This window comes from Eublepharis macularius, chromosome 8, assembly GCF_028583425.1.
Source record: "Eublepharis macularius isolate TG4126 chromosome 8, MPM_Emac_v1.0, whole genome shotgun sequence".
Classification (NCBI taxonomy): Eukaryota; Metazoa; Chordata; class Lepidosauria; order Squamata; family Eublepharidae; genus Eublepharis; species Eublepharis macularius.
The window spans coordinates 141,007,519-141,032,621 of NC_072797.1; the positions used below are offsets into that span (position 1 = coordinate 141,007,519).

General features: G+C 46.8%; 1 protein-coding gene across 1 annotated transcript; it reads right to left on the bottom strand.

Annotated features, from left to right (window-relative positions):
• Positions 1 to 2,942: 2,942 nt before the first annotated feature.
• Positions 2,943 to 19,756, bottom strand: CST7 (cystatin F). Its single transcript, XM_054987486.1, has 4 exons — positions 19,667 to 19,756; positions 9,029 to 9,201; positions 7,498 to 7,614; positions 2,943 to 3,032 (listed from the first exon to the last, which is right to left on the bottom strand). Exons 1-4 carry the CDS (start codon positions 19,734 to 19,736, stop codon positions 2,955 to 2,957), a joined length of 438 nt encoding a protein of 145 aa, XP_054843461.1. The 5' UTR covers positions 19,737 to 19,756; the 3' UTR covers positions 2,943 to 2,954.
• Positions 19,757 to 25,103: the final 5,347 nt, after the last annotated feature.

Genomic DNA, 25,103 nt, shown 5'->3' on the forward strand with positions numbered 1-25,103 from the left:
ACTCTCAAAAGCTTATGCTACAATAAAGTTGGTTAGTCTTAAAGGTGCTACTGGACTCATTACTGTTTTGCAACTACAGACTACACAGCTAACTCCTCTAGATCTCGAGAAGGAAGGGGCCCTTCTCTGGTCTAGCATCCTGGAATTACTGCTGGTCTCCAGGCCACAGAGATGAGTTCCCCTGGAGAAAATGGCAGCTTTGGTGGAGGAGGGCTCTACAGCAGATCCCGTCGGGGTCCCTCACACATCGCTCTCCCCAGGCTTGAGCCCCCAAATCCCCAGAAATTTCCCCTGTATGGAACTGGCAACCCTAAACACTGGTGGTTTTCAGGAGGGGCTTCCTTCCTGCCCGCCCACCTGTGTGTGTGAAGGATACAACTGTCTGCCTGTGAATCCAGGGCTGCAAGCTGCTGGGTCAGTCTGTAGCAGCAAAATAAAACAGGGCACTTTAAAGACTAGCAGGCTTTATTCCAGCACTGCCTGGCCCCGTTACTTGCAAAACGCTTGGCAGTAACATGAAGACTCCACCGAAAGTGCGACTTGCCCTCAGATGGTGTACACTAAACCCTGAAGCAGCCTACACTGCAGGTGGCATTTGGCCATTAGTCTATTCGTGACAGCGTTGCCTACTGCAACCTGATAGGGACCTGTCAGAGTTGCAGGCAGAGTTGTATCTTATCATCTACTACCTCTTTCTTTGTGTCTGACAAAGGGAACTTTGACTCCAGAATCTGGGAATCTGGTTGGTTTTTAAGGTGCTACTGGGCTTTGAATCTTTTTTATTTATTCATTTAAAACATTTGTTTGCTGCTGTTCTATCCAAATAAGGTCCCCAAAAAGGCAAACATTAAAACATTTAAAACAATTTAAATTTAAAGCAGCATTTAAAACAGTATAAAAACAATTCAATAAAAACACACAAACAGTTGCTGTACTGCAGACCGACATGGCTACACACCTGAAACCCTCTTTCTTTGTGGGTTGTGTATACTTAATTCAGGAACAGAACTTGCAAGACAAATTGATTTAAAATAAAAATTTCTTTAACTCAACTTCTCCACCCTACAGAACAATACAACAAGATGGATGTAGCTAACACGTGAATATAGCAGTGAACAGGAACCTGCATGAGGTAGTCTTGAGTTCAATTAAACAATTTCTCTTCCTTGCAAAACTTTGTGGTGAGTAGAGCGGCATTTCTCAAGTCTGTCGAGGTGCAGGCCTCTTCTCTCACCCATTTCTCCGAAAGGATTCAAACTGGACTGCAGTCGGCAGCTTGAAAGTTACAGCCTTGCAACCCCGTTATCCTTGCGCCAATAATACCAGATGAATTTTAATGATTCATTAGTCCGAACAGCCCAGACTAGCCTGAGCTTGGAAACTAAGCAGGATTGGCCACAGTTAGTACTCGGATAGAGACCACCAAGGAAGACCGAGGTGGCTGTGCAGAGGAAGGCAAGGGCAAGCCACCTCTGCGCATCTCTTGTCTTGAAAATCCTTGGCTCGGTCACCATGTAGTCAGTTGCTCCCTGACAGCACTGAATTAATTTACCCATTAATTTTCACATACAAAGTTTTCCAGTCCAGAAAATTGTACGAAGCTCCACAGGCAGCCAGTCCGTTCCTCCACTGCTAAGCTCCATTGACTGAGCGGCGCGGGGGGCAATCTCAACTCCCCTCTTTCTGGCAATCAGGGGGCGGGGCCACCAGCTATGGGACCATTTTCTCCAAGGACAACCCACTGAGTTCCACCACCTCTTTCCCCAGAAAAAACGCCCTTCAGACTACTAACCTGCTTCTGTAACATTGCAAAACATCGTGCAAAAAACGCGGAAGATAGCATCTTCTCGCGAGAGTTTTGCACAATGTCTGTCGCACAAAACTCTCACGATGTCACGCAAAATTCTCGCAAGAAGATGCTGTCTTCTGTGGGTTTTTGCACGACGTTTCGCAATGTTACAGACGCAGGTTAGTAGTGTCAAAATGGCCCTGGTCATTTTAACAGGAGGTTGAACCTGGAGGGTTATTCTGGTAATAAAAAAGGTGGGGCAACCAGGGCCGGCGCCAGAGGTTTTAGCGCCTGTGGCGGTGGGTGCACACGCGCCCTACAGGAGGCGTGATGATGTCATCGCAGACGTCATCACGCACCACAGGGGGGCTGGGCTGCGCGCGGACCGCTGCCACATGCCGCCGCCACATGCCCCAGCCAAGTGCACCACCCCAGCAGCAGCTCACGGCTTCTGCGCCCGGCTGGGGCGGAGGAGCGTGCAGCTGAGCTGGCGTGGCTGGCTACAGCTGCTGCTGCAGCCAGCCAGCCAGCTCCGTGCTGCCGCCGCTGCGTGCCCCAGCTGGGCGCAGAAGCCACGAGCCGCTGCTCGAGCGGCACACAGAGGCTGCGCCTGGCTGAGGTGTGTGGCGGCGGCGGCAGCAAGGGGCTGGCTGGCTGGCTGCAGCAGTAACTACAGGCGGCCCTGTCATGCCAGCTTCGCTGCATGCGCCTCTGCCCCCAACACCCCCTCCAGCGCCCCTCCAGTGCCCGCGCGCCCGAGGCCACCGCCTACCTGGCCTCCATGGGCGCGCCGGCCCTGGGGGCAACCAGGTTCTTATCCCAAAGCACTTGAAGAAAGGCTGGGGTATGTATGTGAGGAGCAAAATGGGGGAAATTGTACAATGTGTATAGAGAAAAACTATGTTTACCTTATTTGTGCTAAAAGCGGGGGTTTAGATAATGTGGAAGGAATCCCAAAGAGAATCTTGTCCAGGGTCCAATTGGGGCCATGGGGCTGGGGAAGGAATGGGAAAGTTGACGGGTAGACACCTAGGCCAGAGTTGGTCAAAGTAACCAAAGAAAACCAAGGAAATGCTAAATGTTTTCAGTTGGATTTCTTTATTGACAAATTTGTCACAAAGCAAAGAACCCACTGGTAGACTCCTTAACTATCTTTTTGGAGAAGTCATTGGCAGTTGGAGACTAATACTTCAACTCTCTGCAGCCAAGGAGTCAGCCAGACTTCAAAATGACATCTGAATGTCTGTGGGAGGGAAAAAAGAGAAATCAGCATTAAAGACTTCCAACTCTGAAATCCAGGAAGCCCTCTCATGTCTTTGTCAAAATGGTTTCAAGAGTCTGACTAGGAATTTCAAATTGTTTCCCCTTCCTCTTTTGCAGCCTTAAAACATGTCGTCTCAGTTCTTGAAACATAAGAAACTCCCGCACCAGCTGTGTGTCCAAAATAACAAAGAGCTCATCTCACTTCCATGTTCTGGTTTAGTAAGGGTCAAGCTTATTGCAGTAAATTATAAAATATAGAAAAGTTGCTTCTATAAGAAGAGTCTGAGGTCAGAAAAGACCGTTCGTTTCTTTTATTTATTTTCATTTATAGTCTGCCTTTCTCACGGGTACTCAAGGGAGATTACAAGTACGATAGAACTATTCAGCCAATCAATAAGCCCTTTACAAAATATGATAACATTTGAATGATAACAGTATTTGAATTAACAGCAAAGATCTCTAGTAAAACAAAGCTATTCAGTCTTTCGGTAAGCACTGGGACCCCTTCTTACATTACTTCTGTATTGTGGGAGCTGCTGCTACATACAGCTCCGGTCTGCACCACATTTATTTATTTTATTTAGGTCATTTATATTCTGCCTTTCTCACTGAGACTCAAGGCGGATTACATAGTGTGAGATTAGTACAATCAGTAGCAAGGACAAGGGCAGGCATTTCCATACAGGGTCAAGAACGTTTCTATGAACAACGTCATGGGGTAAAAGAATGTAAGTTTACAAAGAATAGCATTAGCAAGGATCCAATATGGGGTTGAAGAACTGCTGAAACAGAATATAATCAATTCTAGGACTTACATTAAACAACATGAAGCACAGGTAGCATATAGGAGTGCATATTTAAAGCAACAGATAATATGTAAGGCAACATAATGGTGAAGTCTATGGTTCCCAACTCATTAGCGAAACATCTGGGACCCCTTCCGTACAACACTGCCCTCCTAGCTGAGAAAAAAGGCTTTTAAAATCAGTTTTGCATTGTTTGCGGAAAGCCAGGAAAGCAGGGGCTCTCCTGACCTCCTCAGGCAGGCTCCTCCACAGGGTAGGGGCCACCACAGAGAAAGCCTGTGTAAGGGCTGCTGTTGATTTCGCCCATGTGCAGGCTGGCACCTGCAAAAGACCCTGTTCAGATGAGTGAAGCTGCCGTGAAGTAACATAGGGAGGGAGGCGGTCCCGTAGGTATGCCAGACCAAGGCTGTGAAGAACTTTGTATGTAATAACCAGTACCTTGAACTGAGCATGGTAACTGATAGGTAGCCAATAGAGCGACTGTAGGATGGGAGTGATGTTCAAGCTCCTGCTCGCTCCTGATAATAGTTGAGCTGCAGCATTTTGCACCAATTAGAGCCTCCTAGTTAACTGAGATGGGAGACCAATGTATAGTGCATTACAATAATCAAGTTTTGATGCTACCATAGCATGGATCCAAGTGGCCAGGACAGCCGTGTCAAGATAAGAAGCCATCTTCCAGGCTAGAGTGAGATTATAAGTAAGCATTTTTTGCAGCTGCCTTAACTTGTTTTTCTAGTAGTAGTGCTGGATCCAGTATAACCCCGAGGCTCTTAATTGAGTCTGCAACGGTCAGATGAACTCCATCAAAAGTGGGGAGTACAATGTCCTTCAAGATCTCTGCCTTCCTAACAAGCATCACTTCAGTCTTGTCTGGGTTCAGTTTCAATTTGTTATTTTTCAGCCATTTCACCACGGCTATCGGGCAGAGATCTAAGATTTCTGCCGCATCCTGTAGGGACCTAGATAGTGAGATATAGAGTTGGGTGTCATCTGCATATTGATGGCATCCCACTCCATAGCTGCAAATGAGTTCTCCTAAAGGTTTTACGTAGAGGTTGAATAACATGGGAGATAAGATTGTGTCCTGTGGAACACCACAAGATAGCTCCCATTCTGGAGATAGCTGATCTCCGACGGCAACCCTTTGAGTCCGTTCCATGAGAAACGATTTAAACCAGTTCAGGGCACATCCTTTGAGGCCCACTTCTGTTTCTAAACGCCACAAAAGGATGGCATGGTCTACTGTGTCAAAGGCTGCAGACAGATTGAATAGAAGCCATAAGGAGGCGTGGCCTTTGTCTATATTCAGATGGAGATCATCCACTAACGCTACTAGTGCTATCTCTGTCCCATGCCCTGGTCTGAATCCGGACTGGAAAGGGTCCAGAGAGCACTAGAATTTTCCATGAAGACCTGGAGTTGGTCAGCTACTGCCCAGAAAGGGCAGATTAGAGACTGGATGATAATTGGCCACATCAGCTTTGTCTAGAGATGGTTTTTTAATTACCGGACAGATAACTGCCTGTTTGAGTGGCCGGGGGAAGGTGCTCTGAATTAGCAATTGATTTACAATAGATCTCAGTGGTTCACTTATGTGATCTTTACTTGATTTTAACAGCCAAGATGGGCAAGGATCGAGTGCACAAGTAGTGGCTTTCATAGATGCCAGGATCCTGTTAAGGTCTATCATTGTAATTGGTTCAAAGCAGTCCAAATATAGGCCAGATGGTGTGTTAAGCATTTCTTCTATCTCGTTTGTATAGCAGCTAGCATCTAGATCAGAGCGTATTCGTGCTATTTTATCAGCGAAAAATTTAGCAAAGGCCTCTCAGCTTAATTGTCTGTTCTTGGGTCTGTAAAGGTTCAGGTTTAGGGGTTAGAAGGTGCTTGGATACCTTGCATAACATGAGAAGTACCAAGCCTAGGGGAGCTTTCCGGCACCAGCATCACCCCTCCAAACATTGGACCAAGGCAGGCATAGGAGTTTCTCTCATCTAGTTTGAGACATCCAGAGGCGCCTCAAGTAGTGTGAGAAAGTGGCATCAAAGCCATTCTGTGCGTTGTTTGAATGAAGCGGTAGAGCGTCGTGTGACGAAGGTCCCAGGTTGTGTTCTTGGCCTCACCAGCCAAAAGCATCAGGGAGGAGGTGATGTGAAGGAACTCTGAGAGCTGCTGCCGGTTAGAGTCGACCTGCTGACCTTGACTGAAAAATGGCCTCACTCACTAGAAGGCAGCTTCATGCAATAATGTGATAGAATTCTGGACTGTACTCCGTTCCTGTTCCTGAAAGCACCTGGGCACCCTTTAGAACAGAGCTTTCTTTCAAAATTGTGTTTCAGTGAATGCTAGGATTCCTTGGAATTTTATCAGGGGTGTCTCAATGGGAAAACTGGTAAAAATGGACACATTTCCCTGAAAGGCAGCATGCGCCCTACTGCTTATCTTCCACTGCAGCTTATAGCATGCAAAAAGCATGATCTGGTGTGCCAGTGAGATCCCCAGATACTTCACTGTACGTAGACACTCCAAGAGTCCAGTTAAAGTTTCTTTATTAGAGATCCATCAGTATCAGTGCACTCAGACAACAGCATTGGCAGAAGTGACGAAAAGGGGGGGAAACAGTGTTAGTTATAGGGCAAGGTTCCTGCCCTGGGATAAGGACCGTTAGAATTTAGGAGGTTGGATGGGGTAGGGGAGGGGAAGAGAAGAGAAGGATGAGCTCATTCCATGTTTCAGGGAGATACGGCTCCCACCGGCACTCCAAGGACACTTCCCCATGCCAGCCGAGAAAGTGAAAGTAGCCACCTGCAGGATAAGCGATTCACAGCTACACAGTTACCCAGTTTACACGTATAGCCCTCCACACATTCTCAGAGGCCCAGAATATAACACAGAGTGCAATAGACATACAGAGCAGATAAGCAGGGCGCATCTGACATCTGGGTTATATTAACACTGCATTAACATGGAAATCAGTGAGCACTTTAGACTAGAGTAACTCTACATAGGATTGCACTGTGAGGCCCAACAGCCTTCTCAGTGTATTGCTCAGACCGGTTGTGTATGTGCTAGAACATGTCCCAAAATCCTTTTCAACATGCCTGAGTTCTGTGGCAGGTGAGTTGATGTGGGAAGTGATTCCTGAATGTACGAAGTCTAGAGAATGTTGTAGATAATGCTACCTCTTTATTATATACATGCACATTGCTTGATATTTTAGTTTAGTTGTTAAAATGAAAGATATATGTCCAGTTAAATACTTGATCAACTATTGGTTATGTTTCAGGTGAACGACTTCCATTTTTTGCTTCTTGCTTCCAGCATCCGCAGGGTGCAAACGGATCACACCAGCCGCCCCCATTAAAGTCAGCAAAGCATTCTATACTGGCTGGATTGTGGCCTCCCGAAAGATCTTACCTCATCTTTTCTTTTTTTAATATATAGCCTGAAAAAGAATTCTGGACAACTCAAAAGCTTGCATCATGTGTCTTTTTATTGGGGGTGGTGGTCTATTAAAATATTACAGGGCTCTTTTTTGAATATTACTTATTGGCACAGATGAAGACATTACCACTGAAGTCACCAATGCATTTGGAATGTAGTTTCCAAAGGAAAAGTAAGGAGAAATCAATGTACTTGTCTCAGTTTCTTGCTCTTCTGAAAGTGGCATCGGTCCAAGCTGGGATGTTTCCTTTTGCTGCATACTGTCCGGCTAATATTGACATCAAGGTTGTATTTCAGCCCTCTCACAACCTAGAAAAAGCAGTTTCCATGTCAGTCAACAACAGGAAGGATAAAGTACAGACGAAAGAACCTCACCTAGGCTGAGGATAAGGGGTAGTTTTTCAGGCAGCTGAAAGCTGGTATGATAGCAGTATTTCTGCCTGTGGTATTTCTGGCACACTAGAGGTGCCAGACCCCTGGTGGGGGAAGGGGATCCCCCACCCTTGCCCCCACATCCTGCCCCCACTTACCTAGTCAGCAGGGGGGCGCGCACCCTCTGTGCACGCTCCCCTGCATAGCTGCGCGCTCCCATGGATCGGGCCCGTTTTGGGACACTGCTGCACGCAGGAGTGCTCCCGCACTCCACAGCAGCTCAAGACGGGCCCAATCCAGGCCAAAATGGGCCCGTTTTGAGGCACTGCGGGGTGCAGGAGCACTCGTGCGCTCTGCAGCGCCTCAAAATGGGCCTGATGCACGGGCACGTTTTGGGCCGCTGTGGAGTGCAGGAGTGTTCCTGCGCTCCACAGCAGCCCCCAACGCGAGCCCCTGTGGAGCGTGGGTGCTCGGGGGGGGGCGCTGCATGATGACGTGATGCACGCACCCCCCACGGAAGAGAGGTAGGAGTCAGGCCCCGATCCCCCGCTGGGAGATTGAGGGGGCCTGGCAACCCTAGTGCACACACATTTATTTGTTTACTTCATTTGGACCCTGCTCCCCTCCCCCGCAGTGGGGAACCCAAGCATCTTTCCTCATTCTCTTCTCTTCTATTTTATCCTCACAACAACCCTATGAAGTAGGTTAGGGTGAGCATGTATGACTGGCCCAAGGTCACCCAGTGAGCTTCTATGGCAGGGTGGGGATTCAGGCTGGGGTCTCCCAGATTTTAGTCCAACCCTGCTGCACACCACCCACAAACCACATCGTCTTCTTTGTCTAAATTCACAGTGGTTTGACAAAGCTCTGGATAACTTGTTTGATTACCTACAGTGGAATAAAAGCAATAGCGTACCCGCTACTGGGAACGAAGACTTGATCATCCAACTAACACTGGATGATTTCTTCCTAAATGAAGAAAAATTGGGCTTCCCTCGAAGTACTTACCTTACCTATATAATTTATATATTGACAACAGTCCACCACTGTAGATTGCCCACAGCAAAGAATGAACAGACCCTCAACTGTAAATAATACCACTCTCATCAACACATGCTCACATAAATATAAATATTGAAGAATATTTATAAAGGAATTAATTACACAAATAATACTTATATTATTTTTAAATAATAAGTACGTAAATTACGTCCTCAGTAATATCAGGTTTGGCTTTCAGATTCATTGGAAATGATTGCTGAGGAAATCTAGCTCCACACATTGGCTTTGTTTAGCCCTCAACAGCTGAACCCAGACCTGACTGGCACTACGGCAACCAGAGAGTTCTTACCTGCACCGTGGCTTTGTTTATGTGAGATTCTTTGAACAGAAAGATGTCGTTGGAACTATTGTTGTAGGTGTAAACACCGTACCTAGCTGCTTTCTGAACTCCTGAGTCATTGGTCTTGATGGGAACAGGAGATCCAGGCTTAACGGTTGAACCAGGCAGTTGCCTAAAGTTACCTGCATAAAGGCAACAATCCTTAAGCACACAATTCATGAGATGTCTTATACAGTGAGAAAACACGTTAAATCACTACCTGCCCCCCGCAGCAGGGTGAGCTCCTGAGCCCTGTGCAGGGAATGGCACAGAAGAAACTTTCTTTACTGTAGTCCTGAGAGATGCCACAGAAGTTGCTAGAATGACAAGCGGAAGCTGGTGGTTCCCGGAAACTGGAGTGGGGTGAGGCGCTACACTCCCCAACCATCTTGCCAAGTCCATTGTAGCTCTACCCACCCCAAACTCCTCCCACACTCTGCACCCAAGCTCTGCCCCAGAAGACCTTCTTATGAGCCACGCTAGCCAAAACACCCCCTCCTGCCTTCCCACTGAACCTTCCAGCTCTGCACTCGCCCCCTTCCACAGTGAGTCCCCCCCGCCTCCAAACATGTGGGGCAGAATTTTTTTCTGGACTGTTTTCCAGCACCTCAATTTTCTGTGGAAAAATTTCCATTTCTAAAGATTGACGGTTTCATAAAAGAAGTAACAATGCATTGTCACTGCCAGTACCCCATTAGGCAAGCGTGGAAGTTCCAAAGCTGTTGTTAAAAGTTTTTCAAGAGATCATATCTAGGAACTGTGTGAAAGAACACATGCACGCTTTATAGACTTGCAAAGGGGGTGGGTGGGAGAAATATAGCCACAAACAACATAACATACATTTTTTAAAAAACGAAGTTATGAATTCACCTTGATTGGCTATGTAGGTCATATCGAAGCCAAAGGATAAATTCTTATTTTTATGCCTCCTCTCACATGGTAGAAGGAATATTGTAATCACCAATCTGATAGGGGACTAACAAGTAATGCAAATGATGCTATCATCATCATCATCATCATCATCATCACCATCAGGGCTTTTTTTCTGGGAAAAGAGGTGGTGGAACTCAGTGGGTTGCCAGCACAGGGGGCAACTCTTGGTGGGAGGTGGTGCCTCTGGTACCACATGCGAACATGCAAAGTGCGTACACATTCCCGGGACTGCACAATGACGTCACTTTGGGTTAGCTGGAACAAGTTTTTTAAAGTTTAAATCAGGCAGTGGGGCCACCAGCCATGTGACTATTTTCAAGAGGTGCCAGAACTCTGTTCCACTGCGTTCCGGCTGAAAAAAGCCCTGATAATGATGATGATGATGATGATGATGATGATGATGATGACAACGACAATGAGACTTTTTGTCTGTTCTCCCCGCAAGCGGGCTCAGAGTAGAGCACAACATAATAGTAAACATGAAGATAAAAACAGTGGTAGCAGCTAAAATTATATTAAAACATCATAATTCAGCGCACTCAGTACATCCCCCTTTTTCTAAGTATCAGGGCCCGGGGGGCAGGGGGGCTGTCCACCTGATGACAACCTAAAATTGGAAGGGCAGCATGTCCCCCCCTCCCCATTGGCAAGAGGCCGGTTGGAGAAACCACCTGCCTCAAACCCCACAAACCTGGCAGAACATCTCTGTCTTGCAAGCCCGGTGGAATGACGATAGGTCCCACTAGGTTTGGGTCTCCAAAGACAGAGAGTTCCACTGGGGGCGGGGGGGGGGGGGCCAGAGCTGAAAAAGCCCTGGCCGTGATTGAGGAAAGGCAAATCTCCCTGGGGCCAGGGATCACCAGTAGCTGTTTTTCTGCTGACTGGAGCATTCTCCGAGGAACGTAGGGTGAGAGACAGTCCTGCAGGTATGTTGGTCCCAGTCCACTAAGAACCTTAACGGTTAAGACCAAAACCTTGAACCTGATGTGGAATTCCACTGGCAGCCAATGCAGCTGGCGCAGAACAGGCGTAATATGCATCCAGGACAGCGTCTTCATTAGAATATGCCCCATTGTGGACCAGTTGTAGCTTCCAGAGCAGGCCCAGGGGTAGCCCAGTGTAGAGCGAGTTGCAGTCATCTAACCTGGGCCATTTCCAGATGGCTTACCTGCCTCCGGAACGTCGCGCCATGTTGCGGGGAAAACACGAAATATCGCGTTTTCTCGCATGAGTTTTGACGTCGCGTGACGTGTGACGTCGCGCAAAACTCACACGAGAAAACGCGATATTTCACGTTTTCCCCGCAACATGGCGCGACGTTCCGGAGGTAGGTAAGCCATCTGGAAATGGCCCTGGAGGTGACCGTAGCCACAGTTCCTGCCTTCCTTATGGTGTAACGTAGTCAACGGCCAAGTCCTAAGCTTTCTTGAGAGCACAATCTTGTTCGCTGGAACCACTCTCTGCTCAAAGATCTCCTGCTTCCAGCATTTTGCAAAAAATAAAAGCAAAAAAAATAAAACCGCAAGGGAGACGAAAGTTTCAGTTGCTTTACTATTGGAAGAGGAGGACCCAGCGCAGTCTCTCTGCTCAGGTTTCAGAGGGGGACAAACCAAAGAGCTAGAAAGATAGAGAGGTCAGGGCACTCTGTTTATTATTGTTTACTGCTCTGACTGTCCTTTGATATGCAGGTTGCTATTCTCAGGATTTCCTCCTCCTGACTTCCTCCCTCTCTCTCCTTCTCTTCCTGGCTTTGATCCAGGCAACACCTCTCTCCTTTGCCTCCCTGCACGGATGCAGTCCATCCTTAGACTAGATAGGTAGTTAGGATCTCTCTCTCCTCCTTTGGATCTATCTCTCCTTCTTTCCTATCAGAGTATGGAGTTTCTGCAATAAAGAACTCTATTTTTTTTTCTAAATATAAACCAAGTGTATGCTTTTGTTATTTTCTCTCCTGCACACACACCGGCCAGCAGAACCAGCTCACACAACCACCTGTAATCACGCTTCCTATGCCACGTGATAGACTCTGCTAATGGCCCAAACATGGATTTCTTTAATTAGGTTTCTGGGGCCTACATAATGATTTATTTAGGGTTGCCAGGTCTAGGTTGGGAAATTCCTGGAGATTCTGGGGGTGGAGACTGGAGAGGGGGGTTTGGGGAAGGAAGGGGCCTCAGAGTGGTATAGTGCCATAGAATCCACCCTCCACAGCCACCATTTTCTCCAGGGGAACTGATCTCTGTCACCGGGGGCTCAGTTGTCAATCTGAGAGATCTTCAGCCACCACCTGGAGGCTGGCAACCCTACTTGCAGATATGTAAGCAAGCTCTGGTAAAGGACACTTCTATGGATGAGTTCTGACATGGTTGGGGGAGAAGCCTGAGGAGAAACGAAGCAGGCATCAAAGCAGCAAGCCTGAGGGCACGCTGAGACACGAAGTACAGAACTAGATCTTCCAAGGAAAAGTGTGATGGAAATCCACCATCGGTTACGAGATGCAGGTAGGGCCAAGTGCCTCCTCAGATGTGGGGCCATCTGAGAAGTGCCCTATGCCAGCTGAGAAGCTGTGCCATAAACCCTACAAAGTCACAGGGAGGAGAGGACAGCGGTCTATGCCCAAAGCAACACGAAAGCTTTAATCTCCCTCCATGATCACCCACAGGCCAGCTTAGTAACAAAAGCAGCCCGCTTCAATGCAGTCCGAGCATCTGCAGTGAGAACTCTGTAGTTAGACTGGGGCTCTAAATTCTTCATATTTGTGTTGTGTTGTCCGTGCATTTCGGCAGGGCCAGGATGTTATATACAAACCAAGGAGATGCTGTATGCGTTTAAATTGCATTTATTTATTTATATGTCTCCCTTCCAAGGTTTCAGACAAATTTCTCTGTGAATGAACAGATTAAAAATGAGTGCTAGACTCTGGCCGAGGCGCTTGGGCCAAACAAATCTGGCCTGTAGGACACCAGTAGTTTAATGTAGTCCTCCAGCCCTGACATATGAGTCTCTGTATCACTTTATGCCACTGAATTTACCCCTCTCCCCAAAACCCCTTTAACTGTTGAGTTTAGAAAGCAAGAACAAGTATCATTTAAGACTGGTGTCATGTGAGGAAGAATTGGTGGTTTCTTCACAGTAAAAGGCCCCATCTGTGGTTAAGTGTCATTTAGCACTTGATGGCTTGGGACACTTTAAAGAGTGTTGAAACATCTCTCTGAGAAGCGGGTAGGTTTTTTTCCCAGAAAAGCACATAACTTTAACTAATGATGTATTTCAACAAGAGATTAGACTTCAAAGATGAGTGCATAAGTTGGGTAAGTACATTGCAGGAAGCTAAACCTGAATATGTGCTTGTGCAACTAAAAAGCAACTGCCAACTTAAATGTATATTTACAAGTGTGCAGTTGCTGTCGTTTAGGGTATGTTGGACACCACAGCACCTTTTTAGTACAGTGTATAATTGTTGGCGTTGTACCTTATAAGATGCATCTCTTAAGTATATGCTTTGGACATGTCCAGTTATTTGGTCCTTTTGAGAGGCAGTCATCACTCATGTTAATTTTGTATGAGGGTTCTCATTTATCTTTGAGGATGTTTAAGTACTTTTAAGCTATTTACCTGTCTCATGGAACCCAACTACTGATCAACAGAAATGGACCCTCTGTGCCCTTTCTGTCGCTAAAAGACAGCATTGGAAAGACAAAAGCCCGCTTCCTATAACTCACTGGATTGAGGACTTTATAAACTTATCAACATTTGAACATATTGCATATAGATGACAATTGCGTATGGACTTGTTTTTAGACATTTGGAGACCTTTTATAGAAGCTTATGTATAGATTTGCCAGCACTCCTTTTTTTGTTTTAGGTTTTTTTGTGTGTGTCTTTTTGTTTCTTTTTTTGCTTTGCACAAATGAAGAAATTTTTAAAAAATGAATACCAAGAATATGTCTACATTAATCACATTCATTAACTGATGATCGCAAATGCAGCAATCGAGCATAGGCGCATGTATGACCCACACTCAAAAGGGGTCACTACTAAATACTACCTAGGCAACTCACCCTCTTGATTTTCAAGCTTGATTTCTAACTTCTAAAATGGATTGTGTGGAGAAATACCTATTTACTTTGGGGTTTGAGCGTGACAAAAAACCCCACATTTTGTTTTAAAGGGTTTATCTCTTTCCTAGCAGAAGACAGGCGGGAGTGAGCAAGTCAGTTGCTTCCAAGTATCGTCAAAGTACTCGCCATGAATGCTTTGGGAAGGCTAATGGCCATCCTGGCTGGTGGCAGCGAAATAGGTGGCTCCTTCATTCCTCAGCCGTAATTGAATACGTAGATACTTGGGGGGTGGGGGGGCTGCAAGAGGCTAGATTGTATCTTTCTGGAGATTTCAGGAAAGGATTCTTTGACCCACAAGAGGTAGAGATAATAGAGATAATAAAATCCATTTACATGGAAGGAGTGTGTAGGAACTACAATGCCTGGTGTACAGAGAAGGCAGAAGGCACTGAATACTTGCAGGAGGCAGCAAATCTGACGGCCGCGTGGGATCCTTCTTGCCTGTCTCCAGATTGGTATTCTTAGGCTACTTTCTGCTTCTTCCCAGAGACCCAAGGCCGGATCTAGGGTTGCTGGCGCCCGATGCAACCCTTGCCCAGCCCCCGTGCGCACGCGCACTCCTGGAGCTTCCGTGACATCATCACGCAGGGCAGGAGCATGCTGCACGCATGGCAAGCCGGCTGTCCCAGCGCCTGGTGCACCACGGAGCTGGCGGCGATGGCGTGTGCGTGCGCTGGGGCGGCTGGCTTGCCACGCGGGCGGCTGAGCACAGGGCTGGGGAGGTTCTGCACGCACAGCAAGCCAGCCGCCCAATTGGCTTTCCAACCCTGCGCTCAGCCTCCCGCGCAGCAAGCCACCACCTCTGGCGCGCTCCCGGCGGCTGGCAGCAGAGCCGAGGGCAGGCTACCCCCCCGCCCCGCCCCCTCCTCGATCCAGTCCTGCAGAGACCTCCCTCTCTCTGTTTAGTGAGGCAGTTAGTATCCATTCTGCTTCTCTCAGCTTTTTGTCAGAGTTGTAGTTCATGAATAAACTCTCTTCATTCACTCTTTAATCAAACTCAAGATATACCAGAGCCTAGAGAGTCCATTTTTGGATGATTCTATCTGAAGGAAGGAGCTCTCACACCTGGGCTTCATCTTGATGACTGCCATTGCCATAAAGAGCAGGCAAAAAGCTGACAGCCTGGACAGAGTCCAAGGTGATCAGAAGCTTCTAGAACATTGTAAGTTCAAAAAGCCTGCCTTAGAATGAGATCAACAAGGGCCTGTAGGGCCCGCATACAGCCAAGGGATAGGGTTGCCAGGTCCCCCTGACCTCCGAGCAGCTGGTGGAGGATCTGGCACCTACCTTGTACGTTGGGAGTTGCGCGTGCACAAAGTGCATGCCCACTCCTTGGCCTGTGCAATGACATCACTTCTGGGAAGTTATGTCATCGTGTGGGCCGTGGCCGCCCCCGGGAGCGCTCCTGTGCTCTGTGGGGGGGCTGGATCAGGCCCGGATCGGTCCAAATTGGCCAAGAATGGGCTGCTGTGGAGTGCAAGAGCTTTCCCACGCTCCACAGTGGCCTGATCCAGCCCGATTCAAGCTTGAATCGGGCCCAGATTGGCCCAGATCAGGCCACTGAGGAGCACAGGAGTGCTCCTGCACTCTGCCGTGACCTGATTTGGGCCCGATTCAGCCCAGATCTGGCCTGCGGGAGTGCATCCCCGGGAGGCCCAAGCCTCCTCTGCCAGCCAGGTAAGATAGGGTGGGGGGGGGTGGAGAGTGGGAGTGGGGGAATGGCATCCCTACCTAGGAACCATGTGTTTACATCTTTGTGTTCCTTGTTCTCTCCATTGCAGTGCAAAGAGTATGTGTGTGGATTTTTTATTTTTAATAAACTCTTTACTATTTTAAAAGCTTGTAGTTGTTCCTTGTACCACATAGATCTCCACTGTTTGAACACAGTATTTGAAAAGGGTGTCGGAGAAGGAAGGCAGTTAGTTACTAGACTGCTATTTCCCTGGACGTGTGCAAGAACAGTAAACAGTAAGCCATCTCCATGGTAACTACTTGCTGGGCAGCAGGAGACGGAAGCATTAGGTGGAGCCAGGGATCATTTCGTAGAAAAAGAGCTGGAGGAACTCATTAGCATACATCATTAGCATATGCCACGCCTCTTGCCATCACCGGAAGTGTGTCATTGGTATAACTGATTTGCGTATGCCACACCCCCTGACATCACCTATTCTGGCTGTTTTGGACCCAATCCTGGCCATTCAGGGCCGAAATTGGGCCCAAAATGGCAAAAAGGGGCTGAAAAGGGCTGAAAAGGGCCCCGAAATGGTCAGGATCCGGCCGCTGCTGAGCGGGAGAGTGATCCACCACCCATCAGAGGCCCGATCCAGTCCGTTTCGACCCCAATCCAGGCCAAAACGGGCCCCAAATGGCTGAGAGTCAGGTGGGTGGGGCCACCTGTCATGTGACCTCTTTGGGGAACTGCTGGAACTGCATTCCTGTGCGTTCCCCCTCGAAATGAGCCCTGGGTGGAGCCTTAGAACATTAATACAGGGAGGGAAGCTGGGACTACTGGCCCCCTCGGTGGGTAATTTCTAAAATGATCAGCGTACCAAAGGAGAAGTTGGCTGAACCGGGAGACCAGTGCAATGCTGGTGAAGTCTCAGGACAATCACTGGAAACCTAGATGCCTCAAAAGTTAATTTAATTTATTGGATTTGTATTCCACCCTCCCCACGCCAGCAGGCTCAGGGCGGATCACAATTTACACACAAATTTAAAATTACATCAAATAATTCATACAGTTTAAAACTATAAAAACTATAAAACATCCAAAGATAGCCAAATGGAGTAGCACTCATAGGACAGGGGGGTGTACTGCCACAGCATGTGTAAAAACTGATCTGCAGCCCCAAACTACCCAAAGACATGGGACTGGATCCACTGGAGCCTTTCCACAGACGGAAGGATTTCCGCCCGCAAAGTGCAACCTTCAGGCCTCCTTCCTGCTGCAGCCCCAAATGCCACCCCCCCCCCATGCCGTTCTGGCCTAGTGGGCTGAAGTGGGAGGGGGGGAAGGTCGAAAGGCACCCTCTGCAGGCGAAAATCCTTCAGTCTGGAGAAACGCCAGTGAGGTATTTGTTTACTTCATTTACACCCCACCTTTCCCCACGTTCTAAGTGGCAAACAGAGGCATGATGCAGATTTCAATCCTACCTATCATTTGGTGACCATCTCACCACTAATAAGAAATAATGTCAATGAATGCACCAGCGTTCCCCCACCCCCAAGGAAAACTTTCAGCGGCTGCATATCTTTCAATACTCCTTCTTAACTCCTGAGAACAATACCAACATCAGCACGAACTCTTCTTTCGAATCTCCTCTTTGATCTTTCACTGCTCCAGACACAAACCACAGCAGAGATACCAGTTTATCTTACCGAAGGCAGCTTGTATGCCTCGTATGCAGGGCTTTTTTTCAGGGGGAACACGGTGGAATGGAGTTCCGGAACCTCGTGAAAATGGTCACATGGCCAGCGGCCCCGCCCCCTGATCTCCAGACAGAGGGGAGTTGAGATTGCCCTCCGCGCCGCTGAAGCGGCGCGGAGGGCAATCTAAACTCCCCTCTGTCTGGAGATCAGGGGGCGGGGCCACCAGCCATGTGACCATTTTCTCCGAGGGCAGCCCACTGAGTTCCACCACCTCTTTTCCCAGAAAAAAAGCCCTGCTCATATGTCTCGTTTCTATACATTCCCATTTGAATAAGATAAAACCGTTCTTTTCTTTTGACTTTGTTCCTTGCTCTACAAAGATGGTTGGGACAGGACTGCAAAGTTTGCAGAAATGTGCACATGATGGGCTATTACAGTTCGGGCTCCACGACCAATAAAGAGTGTTGTGGGCCAGTCAGGGCACAGTAGCACGGAGGGCTCCTCAGGAGAAGGGGGGTCCCTGGGTAGCCAGCCCTGAACCAGGAATCAGCAAGCAGACTGAGGAGCTGCAGGATCATCAGAACCGACAGCCAGCAGCTGAGGCAGAGCCACCAACGCCCTCCAGCCCAGAAGCAGCAACAGGGGTCACTCCATTGAGCGTTCCCAGCCCTCCAGCATCGACCACACCCAGCCGCAGATGGAGGCTAAGGACAAGCTTGCGGGAGAGACGGCCAAGCACACGCCTCCTGGCCCAGTGCCAGCTGCTTGCTGATAAGAGATGAGGAACAGCCCCAGGATCACTCCCAAGTGGTTGGCAGCAAGCCCAGCCCTCTGGCACCTAGCAATAAAACCCAGCCAAGGAAGACCATGGGGCGTGGAAGCAACACCTTGCCACCCTTCTGACTCTTGCATCGAACCCTGTCTTGGTTCCTGCAATGTCTTGGACTGGCCCTGCCTCTGCTCAGCCCTGGAACTTGTCTATGGATGACTCTCGAACTCCTCCTGGCCTTACATTTTGGACTGCCCCTTGGACTAGGCTACAACTGGCTTTTTGGACTCTGTGCTTTTGACCCAGGACTGAACCTTGGCTACACTGCTGGGACCAGCCCCTTGCCTGAGCCCTCCACACTCCAGCAACGCAGCCTGCACTACCCCTGCCTGGCACCTGACAAAGAGGCCCCTAACTAAACCTGTGTCTTCATCGTCAGCTGTAATGTCTGGTTCTACTCTGTCCTTTCTACCATGTGACAGGGAAGTGGAAATGGTCCTTTAACTGTCTGGGGAAGTTCCCAGTGAGCTGCTCTCTGGAGGAACCTGGGCTGAGCTGAATCCCAATGATGTTGGCAGCAATGTGGGGATGGCATGTCACTGCTAGCCTGGTCAGATCCAGCAGCGGCATGCTGTGTTGCTGCGTGTGCTGCTGAGCCCCTGGTCTCAACTCCCTCCTGGGACACTTAGAATCCCCACCTGCTCCTGAGCATCACACACATATGTCTAGGATTGTCACCTTCTTCCTAGTCCTGCCACTGAACTTTCAGGATTTGTTTGCTTACTTCATTTATAATCTACCTTTCTCATGTGTGCATATGGACATAGTTACCTGCAGGGCTTTTTTTCAGCAGGAACGCAGTGGAACGGAGTTCCGGAACCTCTTGAAAATGGTCACATGGCCGGTGGCCCCGCCCCCTGATCTCCAGACAGAGGGGAGTTGAGATTGCCCTCCGCGGAGGGCAATCTAAACTCCCCTCTGTCTGGAGATCAGGGGGTGGGGCCACCGGCCATGTGACCATTTTCTCCAAGGGCAACCCACTGATTTCTGCCACCTCTTTCCCCAGAAAAAAAGCCCTGGTTACCTGGCAGATAAGTATTTTGTAGGTACAGCTGTGTAGAGATTTATATTTTGGATAGCAATTAAATACCCAGGAGCAAAGCTGGTGCCACAAGCTCTAATATGCTGTCCTCAGGTGAAATGTCTGAAAACTTTGCCGAGTATATTCTTGCTGGAAACTTCGCTGTAGCCTCTTTTGGACAAAGGAATTATAGTACCCAAACAGTCAATGTTAAAACCACAACACACACACAGCCCGCAGATGTCCTGGGCTAAAAAAAAGCAAAGTACCAGCGATACCTAGCATTATTTAACACACCTATGCCAATTCAGCAAAGGAACACTTTCTGTTCTTACCACTGGATGTCCCGGCCACACCAAGAAGAAAGAGAGGGCAAAGCACAGTGAAGCTACGTCCAAAGGACATGGTTGCTGCTTTACTAAAAATCAACTGAGAGGCAACACTTCCTCCACTCAGCTGCTTTCTTCTGACATCCCGCAGAGGAAGTCTGGTGGTTTCCACGGCTTGTTCAGGATGGAACTCTCATTGGTCAGCAAGAGCATTTAACAGAAGAACTCGTGTTTGCAAATGGTAGAAATCTTTTTGACAATTAAGTAGCTGAGTATGCTACAGCATATAGGCAAAAAAAGAAAGATGTACAATGGACTATGTAAAGCAACAAAAAAATTCAGTGCTTGACTGGGCCATCATTTCAAATTTTGTTTATTAAGGGATTTATATCTTGCCTTTCTTACATTCAGGTACTGCATGCAATTAAAGGGCTCTACGGACAAGAACCTAATAACTGAAGATACAAGTTCTTCTGGGGAAAGCAAACTTACCAATTCTTAATTTAATAAAGTGCACAGTGCTAATATGTGAATAAATAACAATCCTATAAATATAACAATGTACCTACAATAAATATTACAATGTAGCCAATAAATATTCACAAAATGTATCAATAAATATGTTCACATCCTATTGGTTCAAGTGCAGACGGCTGGAAGTAAATTGCAGTATTGCTTCGGATCCAGAGGTAAGTCCAATACAGGTAAGTATTCAGTTCATTACTTCTCTTATCCAGGTATTTAGTCCTTCAACTTGTGGGAAGTAGATTTAATGAAGAAGAATATTTCATGTGCCTTTACTATTGCTATGCATTATTATTCTCAGGAGCTAATGTAGTATTTGTAATGCAACTTGCAAGACAATGAGACTTGAAACAAAAGACCAAAGCAGAATGTACATTATGTATGCCAGTCACTGTGAAGATTGAGACCAGCCACGGTGAAGCTTGCTATAAGGTAGTTGCACCTGCAAGACACCTGCTTATGACTTGATACAGAAACTTCTTAGTAAAACTGCTCGTGCAAAATGTAACCACGAGAGAACGGGAAAGAAAATATGTTACTGAAAAGAAGGAAGCTAGCTGTGAGTTAGATTAAAAAGTACCTCTCAAGGCTGAGAGGAAACCACAAAGAAGGGGAATGGGTGCTAAATGCAACTCCAAGCACATTCCTCCGGAAGGGAGAGCGCTCCCCTCCCACAGAACCCAGAGAAACAGTCTCTGCCTGTGGCATACAAGGTTGCCGAAAGCGACATTGGGGCGCCCTGGGTAAAATGTTACATGGGCCAGAGAAATGGGCAAAATGGAAACCCTATGAAAGAGGTGTGTGGGAAAGGAAGAGAGACGTTCCTTCTAGAGATAAAACAAGCATTGATAAGATAAGCAATGGCAATCAGGAAATAGTGTAATTGTGCTTGTGACCAAAGTTATTTCTTCCAATCAGAATACCCCTGGACTATTGTATCATTAGAGGTGGTAGCCCACTTGAGCCAATGGGGACCACAGTAATATTTGAGCCAATAGAACAACAAATATTGCAATTAATCAAAAGGTATAAAATGCTTTGCACAGCTATTGTAGCTTTGATGAGCGTTGGACACAAGGGAACCCTTTACTCTCTGTGTAACCTCCACGTTTAATAAACGTAGTAGACTTGCTTCATTCACAGGACTCTGCGTCTGTCTCTTCTTATGATTGGCTAAGGGACATTCAAACCACAGATTGTGTGGAACAAACCGATCCCTGATGCGTGTATCTCTACAAATTGCATTCCAAGCCGCTGCTATATCAAGTCCAGGGTTAAATGTCCATAACGTCCAACAGGATGCTAGTTCTACTCCTGTTTCAAAGTATCTTCCTCAGGGACATCATGGATACATACAAAAAATTTCCTAAGTCACACAAGCAGAAAAAAAATATCAATAAATATTGGTCCTGTATATAATTCATATCACACTCCGAAGTCATTATGAACTATTACTTAAAACACTGCAATGTACATTTTCTTTTGCAATGTTCCCCATAGTGAATGTAATGCAGTCTGGGTGTGGTAATTGCTGATGTGCCCTCTATATACACTGGGCTATGCTAACACCAATTACTCCAGAGCATTTTGCTGTAGCCTTGAAGAAATATGCAACATCTAGGATGGACAGACTAATATTCTGTGCTACCTTCTTAAGTAGCATGAATAATCAATTGTTTGATTCAACCCTTTAGGAGGTAACTTAATTCCTGGATCCAAAAACACTCATGTCTCAATAAATCCCTCTCTAAGTCGTTGGACCTGTTAGATTTCCGCACCGGTATTCAGTACCAAAACTCCCTTGTTTCATTATGGTGATCAATAAAGTATCGGCAAAGGGTTGCCTCCACTGTTCTAATACGAATTCTTGAAATATGTTCCTGCACATTAGTTTTTACTGCTCTCTGTGTACTGCCAATATAAACTTTGGGGCAAGCAGTACTGCACGTTGAGAAATCACGCAGGGTAATAGCATGTCCGGTGGAGTTTACCCTGAATTCTTTGCCCGTAGCTGCCAAATTACAGACATTACACCCACACCTAAAGTGGCCCATGTGTCCATCCTGGGCAGTCTCAGTTTTTTAAAAATCAGAATAGACCAGCATATTCTTTAGTGATCTGGTCAGTCAATATCCTATTGAGAGGGCTATGTTGCAACCTGGTACGTGGTCTACCAGATGCCAATGTTTCTTAATTATTTTACTTATGCCCCTCGAGAGGTGGTTATAATCAATTGCCCACTGCAAACCTCTACTCTGGTCTCGTTCTTTGGGTTTAAAGGGCTCATCCCTAGACACCCCAGATGCCGCAGACTCCAGCACTTGTGGGAGGGATATCCCCTATCAAAAAGGTCTCTAGTTAATTTATCTCTTTCCTTCAGAAAATCCTGCTGTAGGGTCCCATTGCAATGCAAACATAGGTATTGACCATATGGCATATTTCTGCAAAGGTGTTGAGGGTGGTGAGAAGTGAAATGCAATTCAGAGTTCCTGTAGGTGATACTTCTTTAGTGGTCTTATCAGTCAGTCAAGCAAGCCTTTATTGGCATATATAAAATATAAAATTTTAACTACAGAGACTCCATACAAAATTAGATTAAAATACAGATAGGAGCAGGGCAACAGTGCAGCAAAACCAGTACAGAATATGACTTGTCAGGGCGTATAGCCATGGCACTGTAGAGAAACTTAGCTACTATTTCAGTTATTTCCCCATCTGGGTTGTCAAGCAGAAACTGAACCTTAAAATCATCAGAAAACTCTGAAAGTTGGGCTAATATAGGATATAGAAGATTGCGGTGTGGCGCCAGATAAAAAGGGCACTGGAGAAGAACATGGGAAACAGTTTCAACACAGTCCATCAAACAAGGACAACACCTGCTATAATAAGGAATCCCATGAAATCTGCCAGATAAAATGGCTGAAGGAAGAACATTAAATCTGGCCAGAGGAAAGACTCTACGTAAATTGGGAGCCAGGAGTTGGTAAAGGTATACTGCTGGGAGACTTACTTTAGGGACAATCCCCAAGTTTAGGGGAGAACAAGTTCTATTAGCAGAACTATAGAGAGTTTGTAACTCTAATCCCAAAAGACTGGATTTTATTTTTGAGAAGTCCTCAGACTCAGATAGCAGGGATAAAGATTCTATAGATAAGTTCAAGGTCTTATCCCAATTTTGTAATCACTATTTCTATAGGTGACCACATCTAGGAAACTCACGCAATTGTGGCTATACTGCCACGTGTACTGTATGTTTTGGTCCTCTGAATTCATCCAGTTCCCCAATGATTCTATAGACTCAATGCCCTTATAGATCAGGTACAGATCATCAATGTATCTTCTAAAGAAAAGGATGTTACTAAAAAAGGGGTCAGATTCTCTGTTCAATATGCTATCCTGTTCCTGCCGAATCATAAAAAGATTAGCCACACTTGGGGCTGCAGCACAGCCCATGGCCACCTCTTTGATCTGGAAGAAAAACTCACTTCCAAACCGAAAGTAGTTCTTATCTAATATGAGGTCCAATAAATTCATAAGGAAGGGGACTGAAGAAACATCATTAGATATACGTGCATCTTCTACTACCCGATGGGCACCTTCGTGTGGGTTAGATGTGTACAAGGAAGTCACTTCCATAGTGATCATGACTGCCTCCGGGCGTAAATCCACATTGGCAACCAGTTTTATGAAATCCCCTGTATCCTGTATGTATGGTGGTGATTTCTTTACCAAAGGTTGTAGAAAATGATCTAAGATCTGGGCTAATGGTTCCAGGATCGAATTTGATCCTGAAATTATGGGTCTCCCTTTAGGCAAGAACCCTCCCTTATGTATCTTTGAGAGGATGTAGAATGTCGGAACCCTAGGATGCTTGTTTATTAATGCCCTATGGATGCCTGCTGTTATTTCTCCCATAATTCATCCATGGTCACTCTGATAATCTTCTCTAGGTGAGTGGTTGGATCTCTGGCTATAGGTTTATAACTAGTTCTGTCCTGCAATTGGCGATTCACTTCAAAGAAGTAATCTGATATGTTCAAAATAACAATTTGAACAATTTGTCAGCTGGTTTTATTGTCATACTTGGGTCACTGCTCAAATCATTTAATGCTGACCATTCAGGACTGGAGAGGTTATCCCATCTCCTGCAAACTGTTTTTTCTAATTCTCTAAGCCCCGTGGCGCAGAGTGGTAACCTGCAGTACTGCAGTCCAAGCTCTGCTCACAATCTGAGTTTGATCCTGGCAGAAGCCGGGTTCAGGTAGTCAGCTCAAGGTTGACTCAGACAAAGAGAGCTGTGGTTCTCGAAAGCTTATGCTACAGTAAAGTTGGTTAGTCTTAAAGGTGCTACTGGACTCTTTACTATTTTGACAAAGTAACAGAGGATGAAGCTGTCAATGGCTACTAGTCATGATGGATATCTATTCCCTCCAGTACTGGAGCCAGTCTATCAGTTGCTGGGAAGGATGACATTGCGGTCATCCACGTTTGGGCTTCCTAGAGCTGCTGGTCGGCTGCCGTGGGGACAGACTGCTGGGTCGGAAGGGCCCTTGGTCTGGTCTAGCAGGGATCTTCTTATGTTCTTAATGTTCCAAGCCAAAGCCCCCGTTCCAACTGGGGCCACCATGCATGAGCAAGAACCTGTCCAAATGTACTCTGATCAGGTATATAAATGTCAAAGGAGACCCAACAGGGGGAGCTCTTTCCCTTCGCAAAGTAGGACGGCCAGTGAACCAAAGCTTTTTTTCTGGCAAGCTTTGAGCACCACAGGGCAACAAGTGCTTAGCTGGAGCATGTAAATAAATGGCTGTGGCTCATTCCCAGGTGACAGCCAATTTTGCCACCTTTACTGCAGCCCCCGCCTTGGTGATTCATGCCCAGCCGCCTCTTCCTAGACTAATCCCTCCCCACAGCGACG